This window comes from Glycine max, chromosome 11, assembly GCF_000004515.6.
Source record: "Glycine max cultivar Williams 82 chromosome 11, Glycine_max_v4.0, whole genome shotgun sequence".
Lineage (NCBI taxonomy): Eukaryota > Viridiplantae > Streptophyta > Magnoliopsida > Fabales > Fabaceae > Glycine > Glycine max.
Window position 1 is genome coordinate 8789976 of NC_038247.2, and position 11016 is coordinate 8800991.

Consider the following 11016-nt stretch of genomic DNA (forward strand, 5'->3'; position numbering starts at 1 on the left):
TCGAACACTAATGCTACCCAATTATTCCTTTATTTCCAAATCTAAAAATCAGTTTGTCTACTCTTCGTTTTTTTTTCCTTTTACTTTTTACCCTTTGGGTTTTCTTACGAATGAAGACATTCATAATGTTAACTATGATAAGGAGACCCTTTTATGTTTATTACACTTGGGTGAAGCTTTCCATCATCAGACAATTTTGAAGTGTACCAAAAATAATGAGGTGCACTTGGGCTCTTGAGTGCCCATACTTCTTGTTTCAAGGGTTCAAAATAATGTATTGAGATTCTCATATATAAATTATTTTATTACTACATGTTTAAAAAGTCTTCTATTAATATTTAAATATGGTGATTACACAATATATTTTATAAACATTTTTATTGAATTGAGATTAAATCTCAATCAAAAGAAAGAAATTGTTATTGTGAAAAAATTTAGATACAATTCAGATGTTGTCTATCAATCAAAATAATTAGAATTTCATTTCAGTGATCTACATAATAAAAATTTACATTAAATGTTAATATAAATTATTGATATGAATCACCTATTGTGATCGAAGAACAACGTTAAAAATACTTAAGAAATTATATATATAGTTTTATTATTTTAATATTGAATGTAAATCTGATTGTTATTGTTATAGTTAAATAATATTTTTTTTCTTTAAAATACCACAGTTTTTTTTTGTAGTTTTCGTACAGTCTTATGCTCAATTAATCGGTGGAATTAAATAAAACTATTATATAATAAAATAGAGGGGGAAAAGTATCTATTTTATTATTTGAAGATTGAACAAAATGGTAATTGATGAGATTAACAAAATAATAAATTGATTTTACAATAACCACTATAAGAAAATCTATTGTTCGTGTCAGCTAAAAGCTGAGACTAACTAATGAAAATTGATGCAAAATACAACTTTAGTATATGCTTTATGTTGACATTGTGGTTGATGCTAATCGTTGTCATAGGATTTGGTCAACGCTATATTGGAAGCTATGATAAATTAAAAGATTGACACTAATGTTAGCTTTTGCTTGACCAATAAGAGATGACCAAAAAAATAATAATGTAGTCACCAATAGTTTGGCTGCTTTGTTGTTTCTCTTACTCTTGTTCTCTTTTATTTTTACTTTTTTTTTTTTATCTCTTCCATTGCATTTTGTTGTCTTCACCATACTCTTTTAACAAGTTAGACGATTTCAACTCTTACCTTGATATTTGGCAACACCCACAAACTTATAAATAATGTCAGTTCTATGTTGACATCTACCTCTTATTGTATCAATACCCGAGACTCGAGGATGACCAAGAATAAGAATGTTGACATCATGTTTTCAATTACCATTGTCTTTATAATTATCCTTACCCAACATCAATGAAATTGACTTTTCTGATATTCTTTTTCAAGTTGTCTCCGTGTTGCCTCTTCGAAACGATACCGTTTTCATGTATTACTTTTTATTTTGTTTTAAAATTAACCTTTGTATTAATTTGAATATTATTGTATTTTTTATTTAAATTTATTTGGGTTCTTTATTTGTTAGTAACGATTTTCATTTCATTTATATTATATATAATAAGTGTTATCTCGAGTGAAAACATATAAGGTTTATCTAATGGATTCTTTCATATTTAAGATATATATATACATTTTATTGATTAAGAAAAAAGACTTATAATTCCACTTTAGTTCTATCTAGTTTAATTTATGTGAAACTTTTTTTTAAAAAAATAGTTGATTAAATTATTTTTTAAAATAAATAAATAAATAAATTTGGTCACGCGACCAGTTGTATTTTTTCTACTCAAAACACTCTGACATATTATTTTCAATCTAAATATAAGGGTATTTAAGTTGAAATTGAGATATGAAATAATTTTAAAGATTAAAAGTGAGAAATTTAGTATAAATTTGATAAAATTATAAGATATAAGATAAAACTTTTTTTAACAACAAATGTTACAATTTGACAAGGAAATCAAAATAATAAAAATATATATATTATAAAAGGAAAATTAAAAAATATATTCCATAAATACTAAACGAATAAGAACATTAGATTACAAACACATAATAATAATAATTAGTTATAATCTATTATTAATGTTCACATATATTTGTCTCACTTTTTATACTTTGAGGTACTAATTTTTATATTTTCATTTTTTAGGGACGCATTTGTCAGTGAATTACATATCGAGAAACAAAAGTGACTATTTATCCAAATAGTTAAGGGAATGAGATATTGGAAGAAATAGAACGGAAGGTTTGGAATTAAAAAAAAAAAGAAGTTGGAGAGGTTGACACTATGTATTTAAATATTCAAAAATTAAAAATACAGGGAATTCAAAAGGTTGCATCCAAGTAGCGTTATTTGATGCTAAACTTATAATTCTAAACAACCTTTTTTCTTGTAGTGATCACTCTAATTAAGAAAATAAAAATATATTTTAAATTGGATGCGATAAAGAAAATTAACATCATTCCATTATATTTTATTTAAAAAATCTAAACAATGAGAATCAATTTTATTGTATTTTATTTATTATTTATTCTGATCCATTTTCATCAATGTAGTGATAATTTAGTTTTGTTTGAAAATCACATCAGTGATTTGATAGTTAGCAGTATAAGTGTTAATCTAGGACATATTTATTAGCTTATTATGGGTGTAGCTTGCTAATGGACCAAATCTGAGGCAACTCTAACAAAAGTAAAAGTTGAATTAGCAAGTCAACGACTTAGTTCAACCCTATATAAGTTGTGGGCTATTGAAGCTAATTCATTATTCTGTACTTCTTTTACTTAATTATGTAATCAGAGTTTAAAGAATTTGATTTTAATATTCATTCAATTAATTTATATTAAAAGTCAAACTAATTTACATTAAAATTTTAAAATTAGTTATCATTTAAAATAAATAAATGTTTTATTTTGAAATTATATAATTTAATTTTAAAAGGGAAATTGAATAACCAATAATTTGACTTTTTTTATTTTTACTTATAAACTGTCCTAATCCATTAAAAGCAAGTTTGAAATAGACTGGATTAAATATTTCCTTAGTTTAATTTTATTATTTTAACTTAGATAGCTTATCGTGTTATTTAGGCCAACAACAGACTTGGCTAATTACTATAACTGTACCAAAATTGACACATCTATAGCTATTCCAAAATAGCATAGGAAAGTTTCAAATGAAACAGAAATAAACTGAAAATTACAGTAGTGTTGTAGATGAAGAGACATGGACGGCCAAGATTACATCACGCACTGATTATCTGAAATGAAAATGAAATGTAATCTACTAATTAAGACGTCCACGCATTAAGTTAATACCTGCATTATATATTGTCAATTAATTAACTACCAAAAGCCAATGATGTTACATGTGATTGTGAAGCACAATGGGGCCCGCATGTGTTTTTTGCTTGTTGTATTAATTAATGGATTAAACGACTCTTTAGGTCTTTTAAATTATTTTTAATATTTAATTAGACCATTTAAGTATTAAGTAGCTGAATGGAATCCTCTAATTATTTAAATTGTTTCAATTGAATCTTTTTCTCAATTAAGTACAAATATTGTTAAGATCATTTATTAAAAAATGACACATTATTTATTATGTCAAATCATACTATTAAATTTAATATTTAATTGATAGAAAAAATTTAATTAAATCATTTAATAATTAAAGGATTTAATTGATTATTAAAAACAAATTAGAAGATCTAAATAATAATTTAACCTAATTAATGTCACATACCTACAATTTTTAATTATCCACTCAACACTATAATTCAAAAAATGCCCTTAGAATCTCCCCTATTATAACGAAACTACACGTTCATTGTACTATATAATTAATTAATTAACTCCTCAGCTAATTAATATATTACCTTCTTCATTCAACATATTAAAATATCAATAATAGTTTTGTACGATAAAAGTTAGAGAAATCATTTAATAAATAATTATAATTTATTCCTTTAAAAATAATAATTATAATTTATACACAATATATTAAATAGTCATAAATAGTTTAATATATTATTTAAAATTTATATAATGCATTAATTAATATATTAAATTACTTTAGACTTTTTAATATATTATATATAAAATTTAATTATTTATTAAATGATTTTTCTAACTTTTATTATACAAAACTATTATTAATATTTTAATATGTTTAAAGCAAAAGATAAATGTTAGAAAAAATAATGTGTTTATTTTATAATTTCTATACTTTCAGCCGTGATTAAGGTTCTTATATTTTTATATTCATGACAACGAATTAATTTTTTTTAAAAACATGTGAATTTAATCACTTTTTTCCAGCAATTCATTATGTTTTTCAAATTTTACGGGAAATGTATTTAAACATTTTTTAAAAAGTTTGAAGACTAAACTCCTCAGTATGAAAATACATAGATTATGCTAGACTCAAAATATATAAACATTTTATTTTATATAACTAAAATTTATAATAAATAAATACTTTCGAATGTATAAATTATATTACAATTAAAATTTATAGTTGCTAATTTTTTAACATGTAAGTTATATTTTAGATTACAAATAAATAATTTCTATTATGAAGTAGAATTATTTTTAATTATTGATAATTTATTTTAAGAAAATATTAAAATTCAGTTTAAAAATAAAGATGAAAAAAATAGATTGAATGAGATAAGATCAAGAAAAATCTTTAATGTGAGTGGTTTGGTGAATAAAAATTCTGAAAAAGTATTCTCATTAAAGATAAAGATGAATTTTATAATTAATTTTGTATAACTATTTATTTAATGTGAGTGGTTTGGTGAAAGGGTATTTGTGGAAAAAGCTAAGAAATTGGTATAGACTACACTATACGGTAATGTACACTGGGGAACAATCCACGCATACGCTCCTTGGCGGCATTTCGCGTCAACTGTGGTTTTGGATTTTCTTCTCTCTCTTTTCTTTCTCTTTCTTTGTTTCCGTTGTTTTTTCTACCAACAAAAGGATCGAAAGCTCTGCATTCGGGACCGTTTTCTCGTTCACTTTCAGTTTCTGCTACTTCTTTTTCTTTCACCATTTTTTTTCTGCTTGCTTCATTGTTCAATAGCAGAAAAGAAAATAGTTCCCGCAAGATTTTTAGGTCTGTGCGTTTCCGAAATTCCGCGTTTCGTTTCTAGATAGATCCGCTAGCTCCTTTCTTCACATTTCTAGTCCTGCATTTATCGGAATTCGTTTTCGTTGGCGAATCTGTTGCATCTGTTGCATTTGTTGTTTATGGAGTTTTAGATGATTGACGCTCATTCATATTATATTAGATTGCGTATGAGTTTGGTGGTATTCGGATAATTTTTTTTTCTTTCCTTTTGACAAACAAAATGTTTTGCTTCTTAATTTATTCGTTTTCTTTTTTATCGTTAGTTTGGATAGTTTCATTCGTGTGTTTCTGTTTCTGTTACTGTGCTATTGCGATGCAATGAGGAAGACGATTGTGGTGCATTATGTTTATGATTGGATTTTGGAAAAGTTTCGTTATACTAGTTTGGATTTTACAGTCTTTGAATTAGTGCATAGAATTTTATTTAATTGTATATTGCATCTGTTTCATCTCATAGTGTTTGGATTTATTACTTTGTTGGGTTTAGATTCCACTTAATTTCTGAAGGAATTCGCTGTGCAGGCTTTTGAGTCCTATTATGGCAAGTGATTCTCTTGTGATTTCCAATGGCAATGGCAATTCCAAGTCAGAGCCGCATCCGCAGAGGACTTACCAAGCAGTAGTGGTTGCAACCAGAGATATGGGCATTTCTAAGGATGAAAAACTGCCCTGGACATTACCCACTGATCTCAATTTTTTTGAGGAGATCACTACAACAACATCTGATCCGGGGAAGAAGAATGCCGTTGTGATGGGTAGGAAAACATGGGAGAGCATCCCTCCTGAGAATAGGCCGCTTCCTGGCCGCCTTAATGTTGTTCTGACTCGCTCGGGTAGCTTTGATATTGCAACAGCTGAGAACGTTCTTATATGTGGAAGTGTGTCTTCTGCTATGGAGCTGTTGGCTTCTTCTCCTTACTGCTTATCAATTGAGAAAGTATTTCTCACAGGAGGTGGAGAGATATTTAGGTATATTTATATTTTTTGTAACCTTCCTGCTTTTTCTCTCTGCTTCTCTCCTTTTGTAATCCTGTTAAGCTCTTTCTCTGTTGTAGCTGATGATAATTTTCATGTACAGAGAGGCTCTTAATGCACCTGGATGTGAAGCTGCCCATATTACAGAAATTGAAGCAAGCATTGAGTGTGACACTTTTATGCCTCGAGTTAATACCTCTGTATTTCAGACATGGTATTCATCATTCCCTTTGGTGGAAGACAACCTCCGCTATTCTTTCACCACTTATGTGCGTGTAAGGAGTTTTCCACCAGAGTCCCCGGATCAGAATGCTGATCCATTTTTTGATAATAATTCAGACGCTTTGAAATTTGAGGTCAAGAAATTTTCTTTTCTTCCGAAAATGGTTTATGAGAGACATGAGGAGTTTAAGTATCTTAGGTTGGTTCAAGAAATCATTTCTGAAGGTACAACTAAGGATGATAGGACAGGGACCGGTACCTTGTCGAAATTTGGCTGCCAGGTAACATTTTGATTAGTCTGTTGAGGAGTTGCTATGATTTATATGCTTACTTTGTCTTCTATAATTCCACAGATGAGGTTTAATCTGCGCAGAAACTTTCCTCTTCTAACAACAAAGGTATGTATGAATTTCGGTTTTGGATTCGTATATACTACTGCATAGTAATTTCTTATTTGTGTGCTACTTATCTGATGTAATTGTTGTTTGTGTTTGTTACTTTGAATGTTTATTGGAGAAGACTGAAGAATATCTTTTGTACATCTTGATATAAAAGTTGACATGATTTACTCATTTGGTTTCTAGAAAGTATTTTGGCGGGGGGTTATTGAAGAGCTTCTTTGGTTTATCAGTGGCTCAACAAGTGCCAAGGTAATGATATCTGTAATCAATCTTTTCCACACACAGACATGCGCACATGACCTTTTCTAGTTAGGTTACAATTCACAAACTAGCTAGCATGAGCTAAATATTGGGGAACTTTAGGTTGGTGTACTTGATATTTTTCTAGTTTGGGGTAGAATATGGGTAGAAGCTTTGGAGTCTCCAACCAAACTCACTATTCCCAATATTATTTTGTTTTCAAATTTTTAATCAACTTATAAATTGTTGTTGATCAAAACTATATAATATGATTGGATTGTTATTAATCTATGCACAAGTGAATAAAATATTAATACCTTCTATGCTCGATGTTTTATTGGTTAAGAACGTAAAGATACAAAAGAAACAATATATGTGTCATCTGCTTCACAAGATCAAGAAGAGTTTTTTGAAGTTCTTCTGAGTTCTTTAGTGAAATAGTAAAAAGCCAGGCTTAAGAAGCTCTGAACTCATATCTGTTACTGGATTCAAGAATTTATAGGCTGGGCTGATTACATAAGTTGACTCTAATTTTGATATTAGATCCTGATGATCCTTATGGAGATGTTCATGTAATTGACTTTATTGTATATACTGATTTTTTTTAGTTTATTTGCAATTGGTATAAAACGGTTTCATGATGGCATTGGTTAGCGCATGTTGCATTATTTATACTCTAAAAAGTGCCTCTGGACCGAAATTCAATTACTGCATTACATGTAGTTTTTGTTGTTGATTCACAAGAATGTCTTACTGGTTCATTAGATATTACTATAATGAATTTTATTCTGGAAACATGTTATATTGACAGGTGCTGCAGGAAAAAGGCATTCATATATGGGATGGCAATGCATCCAGAGAGTACCTTGATAGGCAAGCATGACCATCTACTAATTTGTATTAATTGCAAATTTTTTCTTTTCTATGCAGTTATTAACTGGATTTAGTATTTATATACAGCATTGGTTTGACAGACAGGGAGGAGGGTGACTTAGGACCTGTTTATGGGTTTCAGTGGAGGCACTTTGGAGCCAAGTAAGTGGATGTGCCTTTATCTTTGTAAGTCATTAGGCTGCATTTTGTAGGATTGCTTAGTTCTGTATTTCTCATCTACATTTTACAGGTATACTGACATGCATGCTGACTACTCCGGCCAAGGATTTGATCAGCTTTTAGATGTTATTAACAAGATAAAGCACAATCCTGATGATCGAAGGATCATTCTCTCTGCTTGGAATCCATCTGATCTTAAGTTGATGGCACTTCCACCCTGCCACATGTTTGCACAAGTCCGCAGCTATATTTGGGTTTCTCTTTGGAAGAACTCTCTTTTTCTCTCATGAAATTTTGTTGACTTCCTTTTATTGTTTTTTTTTTCCTGCAGTTCTATGTAGCAAATGGGGAGCTATCATGTCAAATGTATCAGCGATCTGCCGACATGGGCCTGGGTGTCCCATTTAATATTGCATCTTATGCGCTCCTGACATGCATGATTGCTCATGTTTGTGGTATGCAAATTATGCCAGCTTTCGCTAGACTTAAATTTGTATTGAGACGCACATGCCATCTTAAATCCTACTTTCATGGGTTCGATAGAGTTTTCTCATTGTTTGATTGTAGATGGATCTAAGCTAATTAATAGGCCGTGATTCACAAAGATTTTATATTATGATTCGCATATTTTTTGTGCGGAAGGACAAAATGGTCCTTTTAGATGCCAATTATCAGACTTGCTCAGAAATTAGAATTCACTATGTAAAAAAATAAAATAAAATTATAGTTTGGAAAATTTATCGGAATGTTTTTGTTTCGCTATTGAAGTTTGGATTTGGGCGGGTTCAGAAGTTTATAGGTTGATAGTCTTACCGTAGAGAAATACAGCTTTTATATAAAAGGAAAATTGACATTAGATATCGGACTGATCCATCCATCTGCCATATCCTGTTCTTGTCAGACCTTGTTCCGGGTGATTTTATCCATGTTATCGGGGATGCACATGTTTACCGCAATCATGTGAGACCCTTGCAGGAACAGCTCCAGAACCAACCAAAACCTTTTCCGGTATGTGTAAATGTTTTAAGGATTTTATTTGCTTTAACGTAGATGCCCACAGATATATACCATTATGCGTTCGTATAAATTGCCTAAATTTCTATTTAGATTTTGAAGATAAACCCAAAGAAGAAAGATATAGATTCTTTTGTGGCTTCTGATTTCAAGCTCATAGGATATGTTCCTCACCAGAAGATAGAAATGAAGATGGCTGTTTAGGAATCTTCCGAGATTCTCAGTTCCTTCAGACTGATATGCTTTCTGAAATGAGGCAAGTAAAATATATTTATTTTTTATTTTTCCATGATTTTATTTATGTAATGGAGATTTGTTTTATCTTGTTGAGACTTGTCACCTGGCCAGTATGGCAAACCGAAAAATAGGTGTTTAGGATTCATTTTGATCTAGTTTTGACTAGCTCAATTTTCTGAATTTTAAGGCACACACTTAAAATACGTTATTAATGTCTCAGTTTTTTAGCAAATTTTATATTGAGAATGCAAAGGCAGTACACTGTACATTTTTTTTAAGGTCTAGGCACTTGTTTGTGTTTCGATATTTTGCTCATCATACTGAAACATGGTATTGTCGTTTTTTCAGGCCTAAATCACAGGACATATACGATAAATTTATGGACAAATAAAATAATACTTGCTGGACATACTTCAAGCTTTGCATATGTTACTATAATATTGGGAATCCTTTGGGTCCACATCACATGTATCGTGGCTCTAAAGTGATTTAGGTTATTTTCATTTCTTTTCCATGTAGACGTTCTGGTATACTTTTGAGGGATCAGCGACTTACGTTTTAAGATTAAAGATGTCTTGTCTTGTGTTGGCAATTTTATTGAGAGAAAGGAGGGAAAATGCTAATTCACTATTCGGATGTTGCATTGCTATATCTTTTTTCTGGCTATGTTTCATCGTTTTATAACTGTTCGTTGCTTCTGTATATGTTGTCCTTGCCAATTTTCGGTTCTGATTTGGAGAGATCAGCGCGGAAACAAGGGATGAATGGATTAAAAAATAGTTATAATTAAAATATGTAATAAATAATTATTTTTAATAAAGAAATTATATTTTAGATTTACAATGAATAATTTATAATGTATTACAAAAACATATATTTAATTATTGATCTTTTTAAAAAATAAAATTTAATTTAGAAATAAAGATGAAAAATACATTAAAAAAAATAAGAGATTAAAAAAAATGTCCAGCGGAAAATAAAAGAAGAGTGGTTTGAAATAATCCAAAAATATTTTTTTCAACTAATACTAAATTAAAATTGAGAATGATAGAATTGGTTTAAAAACTTAATAACATTGATTGCTTTTATTAATTTAAATTCTCCTGGGAAGTTGTTTTCGTTGTTGAACCAACCTCTTTATTTTTAATTTAAAATTACCTTTTTTTGTTTTTGAATTTTGGCTTTTTTAGTATTTGACAACTAACACTTTATAATAGTTTTCAGTTGTCATAAACTAAGTTTTATTTTTTAGTTGCTTGAATTTGTTTTTTAAAATTATTATAAAGTGTTAAAAAATGTCATGAAATGCTAAAAGTTATCATAAAATGTTAATTTATTATATTAGGAATTAAAAAAATAATTTATTAAAATTTATGGACTAAAAAAATGTTTTTAAATTCAAAAACTAAAAAGAAACACATCTTCCAAATTCAGACCGAAACATTCCTCCTTTTTAGTTATATTTTCTAATCGTTTTCGATATTTCTTCACCTTAAAAAATAATCACCACCTATTGATTCCAGTCTAGGATACCCTTGATATGTTTACTGAGATTAGTAATGAAAAGCACATTTCTTGTCATCTTTATGTTTTCTTTTCTTTTTTTTTTTCCTTTTATTTAAAGTGTAACATCATAAAATATTAACATTAACAATTACTTCCATTTATTCATATCTATTATTTTGAAAGTTTTTTTTTTTTGTTTTAAA

General features: G+C 28.9%; 1 protein-coding gene across 1 annotated transcript; it reads left to right on the plus strand.

Annotated features, from left to right (window-relative positions):
* The first annotated feature begins 4912 nt into the window (after positions 1-4912).
* On the plus strand, positions 4913-9988 carry LOC100786311 (bifunctional dihydrofolate reductase-thymidylate synthase). Its single transcript, XM_003537813.5, has 12 exons — positions 4913-5150; positions 5688-6134; positions 6244-6643; positions 6716-6760; positions 6947-7012; positions 7815-7876; positions 7964-8038; positions 8127-8292; positions 8388-8511; positions 8958-9064; positions 9164-9326; positions 9656-9988. The coding sequence occupies exons 2-11, from the start codon at positions 5704-5706 to the stop codon at positions 9272-9274; spliced, it is 1587 nt and encodes a 528-aa protein (XP_003537861.1). The 5' UTR covers positions 4913-5150; positions 5688-5703; the 3' UTR covers positions 9275-9326; positions 9656-9988.
* Positions 9989-11016: the final 1028 nt, after the last annotated feature.